The sequence below is a fragment of the Osmerus eperlanus genome, chromosome 19 (assembly GCF_963692335.1).
Source record: "Osmerus eperlanus chromosome 19, fOsmEpe2.1, whole genome shotgun sequence".
Classification (NCBI taxonomy): domain Eukaryota; kingdom Metazoa; phylum Chordata; class Actinopteri; order Osmeriformes; family Osmeridae; genus Osmerus; species Osmerus eperlanus.
The window spans coordinates 7895042-7912052 of record NC_085036.1 but is presented as its reverse complement, the minus strand read 5'-3'; the positions used below and the strand labels follow the sequence as shown (position 1 = coordinate 7912052).

Here is a 17011-nt window from a genome sequence, read left to right as displayed (position 1 = left end):
TGTCATGTGGAGACGGATCTTCCGCAGGCACAGACACCCAGTGACGCTTGGGGAAAAAAATCACGAGTGGTCACACGTGAAGAAAACACAGTCGCACTACCCCGTAGAACGAATGTATCATGGCTGCCGTAACTATAGGTGCCTGTCATGCTGCTTTGCGAGTTGTAAAGGGAGAGTCAAACCCAGGCTTGTTTGTGTCTGCCTTTCGCTGTGACACACATCCAACAGATGGTCTGGATATGAGCAGATCTCGCTAGCTAGCCAGTCGCAGCCAACTCTCTCCAACCCCCCCCCCCCCACCTCCCCTCCAAACAGGGCTCTGGCTGGCACATAGGCAGCTCCCGAGCCAAAGCATGCAGACCTTGGTGGACGTCGAGGAGTAGTGCACAGCAGGGTCAGCTCTGATGATAGAGAGACAGGAAGCTAGGCAGGAAGCTAGCTGTGAGCTTGAGGTCTCTGCGGATTTGTCATTAACCCTGACACTGACGGGGATGCGCTGCAGTGTCCTGACGAACTATGTACTCTATGTACTGTAATCGGGCTATTAATCGGAAGGTTGCCGGTTAGATTCCCGGCCACGCATAATGACGTTGTGTCCTTGGGCAAGGCACTTCAAGGCACTTGCCTCGGGGGAACGTCCCTGTTCTTACTGTAAGTCGCTCTGGATAAGAGCATCTGCTAAATGACTCGTACTGTACTAATGTAATGTACTAATGTAATGTACTTGTCCACATACAGACACGCCCATCACATGGGAGCCTACATTAGCAGACGGTGCCCTAGGGATGTTAGCGGTAACGGGGGTGAATGACCACGACGCATGAGAACTCGTTTGTCCAATTTCGCGAGGAGTACAAGCAATACATTTAAATGGAGATTGTTTACGTTTCCCCATCTGCCTGGGAGGAGATGGGACCCAGCGTTTGTTTTTGTTTTTCGGTCTCTGTGGGTTTGAGGGAGCAGAACTGTTCATGGCGTTTGGCCCGCATTAGGACTTCAGTACTCAAACTATTTATGACACGGTGCCAAAGTGAGCTCGTCTGCGTGTTTAATTAGTAGGCCGTGTGTGCTTTTGTGAAACCACATACAGTAGATACAGAAGATATACAGTACCAGTCAAACTTTTGACTGGTACTGTATATCTTCTTCAGTGGCACGCTGATTTAGCTCCGGTGATGTCAGGCACGAGGACAATAGTGGCAGGGTTTCGGAGGAGACCACAGAGAAACAGAAAGAAACAGTAGAACCACAAAGGATGCTATCTTGAGAATCTCTTTTAATGGTTGCATATTCATCTCTCTCTCTCTTTGTCTCTCTCTCACTTCCTCTTTTTCTTTCTCTTTCTCTCTTACCCCCCTCTCCCTCCCTCCCTCTCTCCGCCCAACCACAGGTAAACATAATCCCCATCATAGCCAAGGCCGACACCATCTCCAAGAGCGAGCTCCACAAGTTCAAGATCAAGATCATGAGTGAGCTGGTCAGCAACGGCGTCCAGATCTACCAGTTCCCCACGGACGACGAGGCCGTCACGGAGATCAACTCCTCCATGAACGTGAGCGCCTCGGCCAGCCGCCAGATTCGGTGGCGCTCTCTCTTGTGGTCCCGTTTGGTTTCTCCAACCCGCCTATGTTCCATCATCCCTGACGCCGCCTTTCCAAATAAAGCGCGGCTTGTTCATTCCCCCCCCCCCCTTCCCTGCACGGGAATTTACAGCCTTTTGGAGTTTTAATGATGGCACATTTTTTTCCCCTCCCCCTTGAAAATATCTGAGTACTGTAAAGCTGTTTGGTTTGCAACTGTTCAAACAAACCTGTTGCATGGTATTGTAGGAAGTCCATTTGATTTATCCATAGTCTTAACTGGACAGCTGTCAATGGTCCAGAATAGGCGGTAACGATCCTTGAAGTTCAGGCCAAGTGACTTTCGAGGTTGAGACAGCCACTGACAGTTTGCCATTGAGCTCTAGTGTTTGGCTGTTGAACACGTTTTGGTGATGGTGCAAGATTAGCTACTGGGCATGGAAATTCTCTAAAGGGCGTAAGTGTGAAATTACATCAACAAACATAAACTTTGTCCTCCAAACACAGCTGGATGTGTGTCTAAATACAGATTCAAGAGTGCACTACGTTATGTGTCAACCCTGTTTAGTTGTACTCTTGTGCGGTCTCGCCAAAGATTCGAATACCGAAAACCGCTGCGCCCGAACAGTTTTATTTGACTCTTTTTTATCTTTTTCGTTCGTCGTTTTTCATTGGAGTGTTTTTCCCAACTAGGGACATCTGTGGAAGCAGTCATTGTAAACCTCACAAGACAGAATGCCTCTGTGCTGAGAGAATGGCGCTCCGCCGTGAAGTCGGAGCGGGGCCGAAGTGAAACCTGCGTGTGAACGAGCGAGAACCCTGATGTAGAAGCTACCTCCACTCAAACCCGGGACCCCTCATGACCTTTTCACCTCTGACCTCTTCCAGGCTCACCTTCCCTTTGCCGTGGTGGGCAGCGTTGAGGAGGTCAAAGTGGGGAACAAAACAGTTCGAGCGAGGCAGTACCCCTGGGGGGTTGTACAAGGTGAGGAGAGCCTTATATTTCTCTCGGTTCCCGTGCTCTATCCATTACAGGGCTGGCACAGTGCTCCCACAGTCCCTGACGACCTGAAACAGTGACGAAGACAAATGAACACATTAGTAGTATAATACCATTGGGACCTCAAAGTTTGTTGGAAACTGCAATGATGATGATGATGATGGTGGTGTGTGTGTGTCTCTCTCTAGCTCTTGTTTATTTGTCTTCTGTCTATGCGGGCAGGCTAATGATTGGTGTGTGCTGTATATAGGGACACTATTGTATTGGGAGCGCTTCAACTGGATAGACGAGAGAGTCTAAACACTGTAATTTGATCATGTCACATAGGGATCTGCTGGGAGAATATCCCAGCCCAGCTGGGAGTCTCCATTATCCCCAGCCCAGTCCCATTCCTCAATCCCCCAGGGGAGAGGGGTCTATTTATAAAGGCCTGTCTGTCTCTGAGCAGAGGACTGGGCCATCAGTTCACACACACACAGAGAGAGAGGGAGAGAGGGGGAGAGAGGGAGGGAGAGGGGGGGAGAGAGGGGGAGAGAGGGAGAGAGAGACCAGCCTGGATGTAGGGGCTCAGCTTAATGAGGGTCTTGTGTTTCCCTGATTGCATATGTGTGGCTAAGAGGAGAAAATGACCACTCAAGCCTGAATCATACAATCAACTTGTACTATAGCACCCACGAGGTCAATCCCCCAAAATTGTTTTGGGATAAATGTATTTTTAATGTTTGTTTTTTCTTATTTAATGTTTGTTTTTTTAATTGTAACCCAGAAATAATAAAGACAGAGGGGTTTTGCTGGAGAGGAAGGCACTTTTTAGAGCTTACACACTAATCTCTCCTCAGAGCTTGGTTGTTATCTGGGAACCACAGACTGTTCTGACAGATAGCAGACCTCTGGTATTTCTGCACTCACAGCTTAGCCTAGAGTAATGTGTGTGTAAGTGATTCTGCAAGGCTGTGTGCCTGGAGAGTGTCCCAAGGGCCCGAAGCAGGGGTCAGTAAATTGGCCCTCAGGTCTCAGCAGGGGCACTTTAAACCGAGAGGTTGTGAGATTCCAGATGGCGGCCATTTTTACTCTCCATTTTTTTCCCTCAAAGACTTCAAAGCGCAGGTCGTTTGTTTGTTTGTGTCAGTTTCGAACCCTCATACCATATTTCACATCCTCCCCTAACCAATGGATGTGTTGTTTTTACCCACTTGGCGTTATTATACGCTACGCTAAGCTAGGTGGTTCAACGCTAGCTAAATGCCAGGCTAATTAACACTATTTCTGACATCATCCTTCCATCTCCAGCGCTCACAGCTGGCGTTGGTATTAAGTGCCAGTATATCCCACGGTATAGGCCAGCTACCCTAGGGTCCTCTGTTGCTAACCCACCCTCCCACAGGCCTTCATCACATTCCTCCACACTTAGCCTAGCAGCACAGGAAATGCTTCCCTCTCTGCTGTCTCTCTCCCTTTCTCTGTTGTGAGAACGTTTGTTGAACATGAATCTGGGAGGAAACTCCAAGCTCTTCAGATTAATGGACTGTTTGCTCTCATGCTAAATGACCTTGTAGACCGAGGGCCAGACCTCAGCCATACTGGGCATTCCTCAGCAGATAGGAAGCTTCTCCTTCTCCTCATCCTCCCAGTTTACCATAGAGAGGACAGCACCCAGGAAGACTCCCACAGACTCCCGCTATTGTTTATCGCCGAGACGTTATCAGAAACAAATCCAAACACGACCGCTCTGCAAATCTTCCTCTCCATCCAAATTCCCCATCTACGGCTTGTCGTTTGTGTGTGTGTGTGTGTGTGTGTGTGTACGTGGCATGCTGTCCTGGTAACGAGTGGGCGTCTGTGCTGTGTCTCGACAGTGGAGAACGAGAGCCACTGTGACTTTGTGAAGCTGCGCGAGATGCTGATCAGGGTGAACATGGAGGACCTGAGGGAGCAGACTCACGCGCGCCACTATGAGCTCTACAGACGCTGCAAGCTGGAGGAGATGGGCTTCAAAGACACCGACCCCGACTGTCAGCCTTTCAGGTAGGAGACGTGCTCGCAGCCCCTTTTGAGATCCCCGAAAAGGTGCCACCCGGAACCACATCGCTTTCATCCCGTCCCCTCTCCCCTCCTGTTAGTCTTCAGGAGACGTACGAGGCCAAGAGGAAAGAGTTCCTGGGCGACCTGCAACACAAGGAGGAGGAGATGAGGCAGATGTTCGTCACCAAAGTCAAGGAGACGGAAGCTGAGCTTAAGGAGAAGGAGAGAGAGGTGATGCATATTGGGAGAAACAGATCGTGGTTTTTTTGGGGGGGGGGCGTTATTCCCTGGCAGTAAATGTACCATATTTTGAGTTCATACATGTCACTGGAGTATCTAAACGGACATATAGACCAGTGTTTGACCAAAAATATGACTGGATTGCAGGGCAGCAGGTTTGCGTTACGGCCGTTAAAGCGTGTCGGTCTGTTCTCTTCCTTCTCCGCGTGCGCCCTCAGCTGCACGACAAGTTTGAGCAGCTGAAGCGCATGCACCAGGAGGAGAAGAGGAAGGTGGAGGAGAAGCGGCGCGACCTGGAGGAGGAGATGAACGCCTTCAACCGCAGGAAGGTGGCGGCCGAGACCCTCTCCTTATCCCAGCCTCTCAAGAAGGACAAGAAAAAGTAAGCGGCTCTTTTTACCCCCCCCCCCTCTCTCGAATCTCCCCTCTACCCCTCCCTCGCTCTCTCTCTCTTTGTCCCTTTCCCTCCCGTACTCTCGCTGTCCTTCCCTCCTCCTCACTTCAGTCTCTTTCCGCCGTTTTAAGTTCAGGATTATATCCCCTGTCCTTTCACTTTGTACTTCTTCCTGTTTCATCTTGAGGGAGCTGACAGGTCATTCGATTTGACCTGAACAGTGCCGAAACTGAAAACCGTAAAGAGCTTAGCGTAGACTCCCCCCAGCTATCGTTATCAAGAACGTCCTGTCTCTTAATACCCCGGTACCGCTCTGCATTAATCTTCATTCGTGTACATTGAGCAGACAGGCAGGGAGAACGAGCTTCTACTCTCCTCTGCATGTGCTTTCTGGAGAGGCTCTCTTCTCTGATTGGAAACCCAGAAGCATTGAGTTCTAACTGTCTCCATCTTGTGGATGATATGTGCACTGTCTGGCTGTCAGTGGAGGTTCGGGTCATCCATTTTGTGGTTGGAACTCCGGTCCAGGTTTGTGTTTGGGTATTCACTTTGTTGACACAGCCTCAAGACTGTGCAGGTGGTCAGATATCATTATCACGATTGATTCAAGTTTTTCTGAATTAGGAATTCGATATTCTATGCCCTGGCTGTGTTCCTGTCAATTGTCCTCAACAGGCAGCTGAAGAGCTCCCCCTTCTGATAGTTTTGTGAATAACTTGATATAACTCTTCCTTAGAGATTCTGATCTAAATATTCATCCCAACCCATCTTTCCTCTTCTGTTTCCGGTTTCTTAGTCTCTATTGCATGTTTGTCTGCTTTATACTTTCATTATGATTTGGTCAAAGTGGCATTGTTGCTTAGTATGAAATCATACTTTTGACAAGTGTAATGATGTATGTTGTTTTTCATCCCATGCTGGGGTTTTTTATCATTCAGTTCATTTTGCCATTGTTTGTCATTTTGTTTTCTTTCAGTTAATTTATGGGCACCAGTTACCCTCCCCCCCCAAGCCGACCATGGATTTGCCTTCCATCACCATAGCGACGCCAACGTTTTATTTTTATTTTTTTACATTCCTTCATGGCATTGTGCACATGGACCAAAGACTGCAGACGCTACAGTGAGAGAGAACGGACATGCTGACAGGCCATTTCCTGCACTAGGATCACTCATGCTATGAGTTGTTAAACTTTGTTTATACCTTTTTTTGTGCTGTTTTTTTTTTCCCCCTTCTTCTTCATGACTTTTACGGATCACATCACTGTATTATGACGGCAGCAAAAGAAAAAGAAAAAAATCTAATCATAGACCTCCGTCAATAACTGCTATTTGGTACTATGGTTGTATTAACCTGTTCATGGCTAGTTATACTTGTCTGACCGTGTCATATTAATGCATCCACATGTTGTGTAGTTAGATTTAACACAAGCCATTCCTTTTTAGTTCGGTCTAAAATCTGAGCCAGACCAGACCAGGCCTTTAATCATGGTTCATTGCAATAATAGACATCATGTAAAGTACCTGTATATATATTTTTGCATCGTAGGTACCATTGAGTCACTCTAGACCTAAATCTTAAGAAAATATGCAATATTCTGGTGCTGTTTTGTATTAATCCAGAACCTGTATGTGAATATTTCTCGGACCATACCTTGCTTAATTGAAAATGCTAATATGCAAAGTGTATTCGTTTTTTAAACAATATGATCAAGCACATAATGTTGTAATGTAGTCTTAATTACGCTGTGCCAGTAACTATACTACTATAGTAAGCCATGATTGACGTGCGCGTGTGGTGTCTCACAGTTTACATAGTCATGTAAGATGCAGCAGCCAGATGCCTGGACTCACCAGGAGAGCTGTTTAGTCTGAGAGACCAGATGAGAGCTGATGTATTTACTTTCATTGGAAATAAATGCAAACCCTCGCCCTGAAAGTGTCCCTATATGATTTCAACTGATCTCCTGTACTGTGGGATTGTTTAATAAGAAGTTGCGATTAGTCTTAAGATAGACTCACGAGCTGTATACCTGTCAGCCTGACCAGAAGTCTCTGTCCAGCTGTGCAGTGTGTACCTAACGTCTCCGACAGGACGGGTGGCCTTCTCTTTGTCCTCTGAGTGAACGAATGCTTGACCAACTGTGGTGTCTGAGGCAACTGGTAAACAACAGTAAAAGAGGAAGTTACTGTTTGCCACTTCGCTGTTCTTCGACCTCAGCTGTGTGTGTGTGTCAGATGTGTGTTTGTGTAAGAGCGAGACAGCTGCTAAAGTTCGTTGTGCTCTGCCAGTGTCCACCACAGCTGGTTTCTGGCTTGCGCTCTTTGTCAGTTGCCCTCCAACAACCCTACTGCATAGAGTTGAAGTACTATGGAGGGTAGCCATTCCTCTTTTTTTTCTTTCAAAATCCCATTTAATAAAAAGTTGAGGCCTACTTTAGACCAGTATTATTAGGAAGTAAATGAATGTCTAGACATAGCTAAGCCTTCAACAGAGTAGATGCTTTATCATATTTTTGTTAACATGCTAGTTCATATGAAGTGCTCAATAGATTATTGTGTTGGCCTCTGAGTGATTCGATAGAAACTAGAGAGGGTACAATTTTTGTGTGCTTGCGCCTGCCGCAGCTGGGGCAGTTTAACCTTCTTCACCTCCAAACCTATTGTTTCAATTAATATGAAATGTCCATGATGTAAAAATATTTTGAGAAAGACAATAGTTTTTATAGGGTGTACTTATATTTTCACATTACTAAAAGACATACACACAACTGACATTACTCTGTTTTGTTCTGGTTTGATTTATTATTGATGAAGATTGCATAGATTAAAAAGTAGTTGTTTGAAAGTAAAGCTAAAGTAATTTACTTCCCACATAGCTATCTAAAAACTGTGGACAACTGGAAAATGTCATTTCAATTGGCTTCAGGAATTGGATTCAGGAATTATGTCAGACAAAGACAAAGCCGTAGCAGGATTTTAATAGCACATTGTCAAATTAAACATGAAGAAATACAGGAAAAGGCTTATGTGAGATTCTAACCCAAGCTGCTGCAGTACAGACTCAGCTTACATGGCACACACCCTTACCCAGTGAGCTACCAGGGCCTCACAAATACACTGAACATTTAGAAAATATATCTTTAAAGTGTGCTTTAAAACATTTGATTAAAACTATCCAAGAAAGGGGAAGGGGCCCTGGTAGCCCACCGGATAAACATCCACAAAAGGCCCAACAAAGTGGCCTGGGCTCAAATCTGGCTGCAGCCCATCTACATGCAAGGTCACCCCTCCTGCCATGCAAGGTCCCAGCTTCCTCTCATGCTTTCCTTCTATCACACTATCAAATAAAACAAGAAGCTAAAAAACACATTTTAAGTGTGGTTTTAACAAATATAAATGTTAATTTAGAAAATAACTGCTTGGCTAATTTGGACACACAAAGAATGCGAGGGTACATTCAGGAAATGGCTGAAGTGGGATTTGAACCAAAGCCAGTATCAAGGCCTCAGCTTGCAGTGTACAGTACACACTTAACAATTGAACCCTCTGTGGCTCAGTGGGTAAGCATGTGTACCATTGAGTCTAATGCAAAACACGGTACTCCTGGTTCAAATCTCGCTCAAACCAATTGATAATTCATTTAACTGATATCAGTTAAGTAATATATATGTATGTTTCCCTGCTCCAGCACACCTGATTCAAATGAATGGTCGTTATCAGGCTTGGATAATAATAATAAAAAAAAGAATGAATAAAAGACAATAGACAGAATGAAATGTTTGAATTATTGCTTTATTCTGGAGTCAACATGAATGGGATATAGCTGCCATAGGTGAAAGTACCAAGAAATTAAGATAGGCTTACATGTGTGTAACATCACACAGGTACAATTGGTAATGATTTACCTTGATATGAGACATATTATTCACAGTTCTGATTATTACAAAACTCCACTGTGTGTGTGTCCCAAACATAGGACAGGAGTGTCAAATGAAAACACAGTAAGGTAACGCGTGTTTAACTGTACGTTGAATGTGACAAGCACAGAAAAATGTCAAAACTGCACTTCATCTGAGATGACCTTTAAAAACAAAGAATCCACAAAATTCTAAAGCCTTTTTGAACGTAAAAAATATTTGCAGCATTTAGTCATTTGAGATTAAAGCATTCTTGAATAAGTAGTACACACACACATCTAATAAAATTAAGTAACAATTAAAATAAAAGGGTCTTGAAAAATATAATTATATAAAAGTATGCATATATATATATAAAAAAAAAGCTACCGTCATTACCAAAGTGCTGAGTAAGTCATGAGAAAGACGACACTCCTTTAAAAAAAAGGTACTCTTGGTCAATCTCCCCATGTAGAAAAGGAACCTCCGTCCCTCCCTTTCTGGCTAGCTAGTTGCCAGGGGGGTGCAGAGGCGGGCAGGGGGACACATTCTTCTGGACCTGGCCCTCCATATCACCGCCTCCAGCTTCCAAGGCCTCATTGTACAGACACCCGAACCCATCGTAGAACTCGTCTGTGTCCCCCTCACCTCCACTCCCCCTGGGGGGTGTCAGCAAGGCTCCCGGGCCCCACACGCCCCCTCCCCCCTCCTCCTCCTCATCCTGGAGCTTGGTCACATTGATGCTGTCGAATATGTAGACGGCGTTGGGTGGCAGGGAGAACTCCAGGCTGTTCAGGTACTCGTCAACCATCTCCTTGCAGTGGATGAACTCAGCACTTTGGATCTGGGGTGAAAGGGAAAACACACATCACAAGGTTGATTGGATTCGGATTGGCACACAGCTTGTGGCGAAACGCCAAATCCCCTTTAAAACGGACGCCTAAAGCCTACAGACACACTTGGACTCTCATTGTAACATGGAGGAATATAAATAACACACCTATATTTGTTTGCTTAAAAATGACAAGTAAAAGATTAGGACCCTTGGCTGACTTGGTTACTATGACCACCACAGCAGAATCAAAACAACATGAGAGCTTGCCAACACAGACGTGCTGCAGCACTCAGAGCAAGCATGTCCATTGCTGTGGTTGGTTCCTGTGGAGTCTCACCTGTGCCTTTTTCAACAGGTCTGTGAAGACGGAGAACCAATCAGGCGTGAGCGTCTCCAGCTCCAAGGTGATGATGGCCAAGGCTAGCGTGGAGCCCCTGAACTGCCACAGCTGGTGGCACGCCATGCAGTGCTGCACCTGCCTGGTCCACAGCGCCACCTGGAGGCAGGGTCTCTTCTGAGCGCCCCCCCTCGCGCCGGCGTCCAGATGCGGGTGGCTGGAGATCAGCAGGGCGTGGAACTGCACACATCCGAGAGAGATACACCATTTGAGAGATAAAAGACCAAAACATCACATCATCATGACGTGCCATATCAGCTTTCTCTCCTCCATCTATCCTGACCATTCATACTTCATTTTTTCAAAGAACACCTTTCCGTTTTAGACCTTATTGGTGTTAACAGTAATGTTGAAATTATTCCTCCTATTCCTTCCATGTTTCCCACCCTTCTTCCTAAAGCGTGAACTTCTCCCAATTCCAGTGCTTTACAGCATCCAATAGATCTAAGGCTAGGTAGGCTATGGTGTTTCCAGCATATTTTCCGTTCATTCCCCGTTACTTTCCAGAAGCGAGCAGGTGCTCGCTAACAGTGAAGGGTGGAGGACTCAGTGTGAGGTAGGGCCTCCTCTGTTCTCCCTACCCTGAGGTAACGAGTGGTGACCTGCTCTGGGCTCCGAGGAACACTCGCGTATCTGTCTCCCTCTTTTCACGACTGTTCCTGAACATCCTTCTAACTGCGGGCTGTTCCTAACCCCTACATCTTTGATAACTTGTCATTCATTCGGAGGTGGACTGTTCGCTTTTTCAGTGTCTCCCCTTAGCCTACAAGCCATGAAGTTCATACAAAGAAGTTCATAAAAAAAGGATTTAGCTGCACCCTCTATTTACATCCACCTTGAAGTCAATTAAATCGAAACATTGTTTTATGGTGGAAAATGTGGTGATGTTGCTATAGATTTTATGGATTGCTGTTTTAAAGACAATGTAGATATAACTACAGTTTATTTAGGTAACTTAATGCAAAGTAAATTTTCAGGGGAATGTATGTGTGAGATACCTATTGAAGGAAAGTATTTAATTGCAAAGTATTATCAAAGAGGAAATTTTATTTTTGTTTCAATTAAGAGTTTTTTATGTGTCCTGTTTTTATCTATTGTGAACTAGAGCAAAAATAAAATCAGTCTTAAATATGACACAGAGTAAAGACATGGATGACGAGACAAGCACTCCCAGCTTTCAGTAGGTCTGTACCGGGACAGCCTGTACTGGTAAATGACGGGTCAACCCTACCTCGACTTGATTCTCGCTAGACTGCTTGAAGACAGTGAGGACGATCCCATTTGTGATGTTTCAATAGGTCATCTCTAAAACTAACTACTCTAAGAACTGGTCCAGTATGAAGCGAAGCTCAGACAGTACACTAACATATACAGGGATAAAAAAAAAAATGGGGGATGAAAAATGCATGGTTGTGCAATCAGTGTTTGACCCTTACAGCAATAGGTTGATTTACAACTGCATTACTGAAAAACTATTGTGCCATAAACCAAATCAATACAGCATTGGTTTTTGAATGAAACTTGCTTTGAAAATGGCAAATGCATCTAATCCAGCATGGTCACATCACAATTTACTGTATGCTTTTGGTTTAGATTGGGTTTTGGGGGAATCTGAGAACAGCCAGATAATCTATTTGTCTACATGCCTCTCCAGAGTGTAGCAGAAGTGAACATTCTGCTTTCGGGTCAGAGGTCATTCTCAGACAAGTGCCTTGTCCTGACAAGCATGGCACTTACAGTATTTTCGTTGCTGCTTTGGTTTACCAATGTGGTCAGACGTAGAAGGTTGGAGTGGGCACAAGTCAAATCAATGCACAATATCTAGGACCAATTCACTATTGTGGTGAGGTAAAAAGCTTTGTTGACGTAATTTGGAACAGGTGTGGTGGGAAAGAAGGGGCGGTGTTAGCGATGTCACTTACGATGTTGATGAAGTCGACGGCAGTGGCGGTGTACAGGTCCCAGTGCAGCTTGTCTAGTATGATCCTCTCCATGCGAAGAATCTCGGCAGTTGAAAAGTTGCATCCGCTCTGCACAACGAGGTCCTTCACAGACCCAATCACCTGTGTCAACAGATACCGATAAACAAGCCAATAAATGTATGTATTAAGATATTCCTTGTGCTTTATTGTCTTCTTACACTTTAGAGATGGCATAGGATTGACTATTTGAATATTTTTATTTTGGGGAAACCAATGCCTAGTGGCTCACGACACTGACAAGTGTATAAAACAGAAATTCTCACATCATCCTCCTCATTGATCTTGGCAGCCAGGATGAGTGAGGTGAAGGCGATACACTTCAGATACTTGGGCTGAGCCTGCAATGGAAGTGGATTAGAATATGACCCAATGCACAATCTTCTTATGTGTTACAGAAAACATGGGATTGAGCCAGAGACTGTTTTATAATCTACCTTGACTGTAGCCAGAAGTCTGTTCAGAACACACACTCCAAGAGCAAAGGTTTCTGGGCAGAGCTTAAACAGTCTGCTCCTCTCCCCCAACCAGAGGATCACATCTTGGTATTGAAATGAGGAGATGTCAGTACCCTGTAGGCACAGAGAGAAGACCTTTACAGTAAATCTTATGTACACAAGATAAAAGGTTTTCACAAGTGATAGGTACACCTCAGGTCATCTAAAAGGTGAGTGAAGTACGAACCTGAATCCGATCACTTTTGAAGACGGGGACCTTCCAGAGGCGCAGCTCTCGGGCCAGTGCGTCCTCCAAAAATCCAACCAGCCGTCGGTTCTCGGCCACAGCTGGGTTCTTCATTGGTACCTTGACGCAGGCCAGGCTTCCCCAATGACACAAACACCTGCAGAGATGCAAACCAAGGTTGGGGGTCATTCAGAATTTTGGGGTTAGTGTAGCGTCCGCAGTTGTAAAGATGGTCACTTTTCGATCATGTAACGTTTCCTTTTTCAATGCGTACATAAACACACTGAAAGAAAATGATGCTAACAACTTAAGCAATGCCCTTCTTAAACCATACACGACCTGCCGTCAGCTAAGAACAAGATGAAAACCATTCCAATACAACATTTTATTGTTACATTGCTACTGTTAGGATTGAGGGGCTCCAGACTATTTTGGACCACTGAGATTGTCAATTGCGAGCAAGCAACTGCTGTTTAGGTAGAAAGAGCTTCCTTCAGCTCATTTTTGGATCCCACAGAAGTTGCTCTCTTGGTCGGATTTGATCTGACAAACTGCACCATGTATGGCAGTGAAGCAGTGCAGACCATTAATGTAGCAATCCGCTGACGTCATCCGACATCTCAAGATGAACAGCACGAGAGCAAAGGCAGGTGACACGAGGACCTTTTGTGCACTCTGCATCCCTGCTGGGTGAGAAAAGGACAAAAAAAGAATCCACAGTGTGCAAATGGTGCAATGCCCACCTGCTCTGGAGGGAGATTAGCCATTCTTTGTCCTGCTGCGGGGCCTCCAGTTTTCTGCAAGTCACTCATTGGCGGATTTGAGATGCTACGGCCCGACTCATCCCAAGGATCCAGTAGCCCTTTAACCGTCTTTCATTAATGGTTAGGGCCTTTCCCTTCATGTTTACCCTTTCGTGGTAGCAAGCAATTATCACGTTTGCGATGTGGTGTTCCTTGGCAATGATAGCATGGTGTTTTATTGAGTCAGGGAGAGACGAGTTACAAAGTCTTCCCTCCTACCTTGAGTACACCGTTTTTACACGTAGGGGGGAATTGAGGTGATGCCTGACTTCCTTTGTTTGGCATCTCTTGATACACCCGTGTCAAGTCTTTGACTATGAGACGCTCTGCGCTCGCACATTCTTGTACTGTTGACAAGACTTTTTGACTTGTCCTTGTTGTTGTGCAACTGCTTCGGTAGCTTGATAGCTGAATGTGTACGTTTAAAACTAGCTCTTTTGTTGTCGTGTTCAGTGTTTGAACCCCAACTTTTGGATCTCCTATGAAGCAAGCTCTGCATCTTCTGAGTGTATGACAGCCGCTCTTTAACCATTAGGCCTCTGGATAAGTAATCAGATGGATTTCATTACTTGGAATGTAACTCCTTTGTTGTGGAGTTGTGCTACGATGAATCTTATGTACACAATTGGCCACAAAGGTGTGGCCTTGCATTGGAATATCCTTGCATTGGTACATTCACCTTTTCCATATCCACAATCAGTTTTCCCACACTCCCACCTTGATTGAACATTGAGGTTTTTTATTGTATTTATAGTTTTATAGTCACTTGCCATTTGTTCCATTAAAATCAACACATGTAATTTAACAATACTAAACACATTTCAAAGGACAACTTTACCATGGTGAAAAAATAGGAACAACGTATTGTTTACGATTATGTGCTACAGATCTTGGTTTGAAATGGAAGTAAATATGAAAAAGCATAACGTTGACAGTCCTATAACCCAGAGGGTATGCTGTTGAACGGGTTTTGGGCCAAAGTAAAGTTTAAATTGAAAGCTTGAACACACGTTATTGCATTGCATAATAGGGCCAATTCGCTTTGGAATCAATAAAAATGACGATGTTTGGAAGATGCACAAACCATGTTCTTTGGACAGATTTCCTGCAGTGCAATCTAATGTGCGAAAATTCGAATGTTTGATTTGCCAATTGAGCACTCTGTTACATGGTAAACGATAGGCACAATAAAACGTATTGGCGTGCCAAGCTTTAACAGGAAATCAGGAAATACAACTTTCCAATTGGTAAACAACGCCATTTTCATCTTTGGTATACAGCGGTATGTAAAATAGCCCTGCAAACTGCAAACTATGTATCTGCATTTAATTGTATTTTAGTGTTGAATATTAAGCACCTAATAGAACAGAGGCTATAGGCGGGATAATGAGCTGCAGCTGCAAAAGGCTGGGAGCAGATGCTACTGAAAGCTCAAACACACATTTCTTTCCCTTTAGCTTTTTTCAATCAATCTTACCTCTTTGTTTGGATTTGCGGAACAATTCTTCCAAGTTTGGCGCATTTATACTCTTGATTTTAACCCGTCGATGTTAACAAATCAAAAAGCTAACAGGATGCACTAGTCAAAGAAACTCTACAGTACTTTGTTGCAGTGGCGCAATATATACAAATAAGAACCACATTATAAAAACTGCATCCAAATCATGAATGTATATACACCCAATTTGTCAAATAAAAATGAAAATGCACGAAGGTTTGAACCAAACGGAGAAGAAAACAAAATCTAAGACTAGATTCAGACTGTTTACGCCCCTGACTCCGCCCACATTCTCGTCATCCGTAACAATAACTTGTGTTTGTAGGTCAAACATACGGGATCCGTTTTACAAAATGGTTGAGCTCCCACTGAAAAGATCAATTTAATGCAGCAAATAATAATGTACCCTATGTTTCAGTGTGACATTGTATGGTGACTTACAGTATAATTCCATTATACAACCTTAAAAACATTGTAATTGTGGATTTTGGGCAACTATACTGTCAGTTCTAGTCAGCACTTACCAAATAGGCCCTCAATAGCATTGTGTCTAAACAGGAGTGAAACAAACACAATGTACTGTGTGTTCCATGGAAATAATCTATCAACAGCTCAGCAGCAAAAATGCTGACCATGAAGCTTGTAGGAGATGTTATGAATTTTGTGCCAGGGGTACAGGTTTTTCTCTCAGCAGGATGTCCTCAAACACACATTCCTGGACATTGATAAGAGGATTCTTTCTCTCCATGTTCACATGGTGCAGCTCTGGGGGGAGAACAGCCTAATCCTGGCTGATACTGTATCTGAACCCCCAGGATACTTAGTGGTGAAATCGGAATCCTTGGAAAAGATTGTGAAAGTCCCACACGTTATGTTAAATCAAATGAGTCACTCTTGGTCAAAGATCCTCTTGAATGTTTACAAAATCAAAATTCTTTGGCAGACATTACACCGAGGTGTTCAGATAATAGTCATATTGCAGTCTTTACATGGCATAGACTCAAACATTCAAAGTGGAAAATGCACATCTCCAAAAGCAGTTCTTCCCGGACCATGAAAGCGTCTAGGACTTTCACAGTCTTTTCAGGGCTTCAGATCTGTTCTGGACAGGAGGAGGTACCTTGTGTCACACAACCCACTGAGGGGGAAAAGGAGGTCAGTGTTCTAGCACCTAACAACAGAGACAATTCACAATAACCCTAACCCAATCCACAAAAATCCACAATCCAGGAAACGTCACATACTTTTAGAAAGCAGAACATTCTCTTAATGACATATGGAAAGAAAACAGACCCCCCCAAAAAGCTAATTAAAGCAAAATAAGCAGAAGGAGCACAGACAGCAGCTTTAAAACATAACACGTGAACTTGAGAAAATTCCCTTTCCGTTTTCTTCCTCTTTTCTTTGTTCCTCAAGGATCGGGAAACAGCAGAGTAGAACAAAGAAAAAAGAAACTGCTGCACCACAGCCCCCCAAAAAAGCGTATGGCTTGTTGAAAGTGAAAGGCTTTGTTGGAATGAGGCAGAGGATTGGGATTGTGAACGTGGCTCCGAGTAAGGCAGAGACAGGCGTGCTGTTTTACTCCGCAGAAGGAAATGCATTCATAGGATCAGAGAACCACTGTACCTCTGGTGGCAGAGAGCGAGGGGCGAGGGAAAGAGAAGGGCTGGTGCACCATTTC

The 17011-nt window shown here is 44.5% G+C and overlaps 2 protein-coding genes across 2 annotated transcripts in view; one reads left to right on the top strand and one right to left on the bottom strand.

Annotated features, from left to right (window-relative positions):
• Nucleotides 1-5228, top strand: part of septin8a (septin 8a) — a 7536-nt gene extending 2308 nt beyond the window's left edge. The window contains exons 2-6 of the mRNA XM_062486261.1: nucleotides 1391-1552; nucleotides 2469-2565; nucleotides 4437-4605; nucleotides 4701-4833; nucleotides 5061-5228. Of these exons, the coding sequence (XP_062342245.1) occupies nucleotides 1391-1552; nucleotides 2469-2565; nucleotides 4437-4605; nucleotides 4701-4833; nucleotides 5061-5228 (729 nt within the window). The remainder of the gene's footprint in view (nucleotides 1-1390; nucleotides 1553-2468; nucleotides 2566-4436; nucleotides 4606-4700; nucleotides 4834-5060) is intronic.
• A 3781-nt stretch (nucleotides 5229-9009) lies between these two features.
• ccni2 (cyclin I family, member 2) lies at nucleotides 9010-15613 on the bottom strand. Its single transcript, XM_062484933.1, has 7 exons — nucleotides 15310-15613; nucleotides 13030-13186; nucleotides 12783-12917; nucleotides 12612-12686; nucleotides 12289-12429; nucleotides 10307-10546; nucleotides 9010-9978 (listed from the first exon to the last, which is right to left on the bottom strand). Exons 2-7 carry the CDS (start codon nucleotides 13141-13143, stop codon nucleotides 9643-9645), a joined length of 1041 nt encoding a protein of 346 aa, XP_062340917.1. The 5' UTR covers nucleotides 13144-13186; nucleotides 15310-15613; the 3' UTR covers nucleotides 9010-9642.
• Between the last annotated feature and the right edge of the window lie 1398 nt (nucleotides 15614-17011).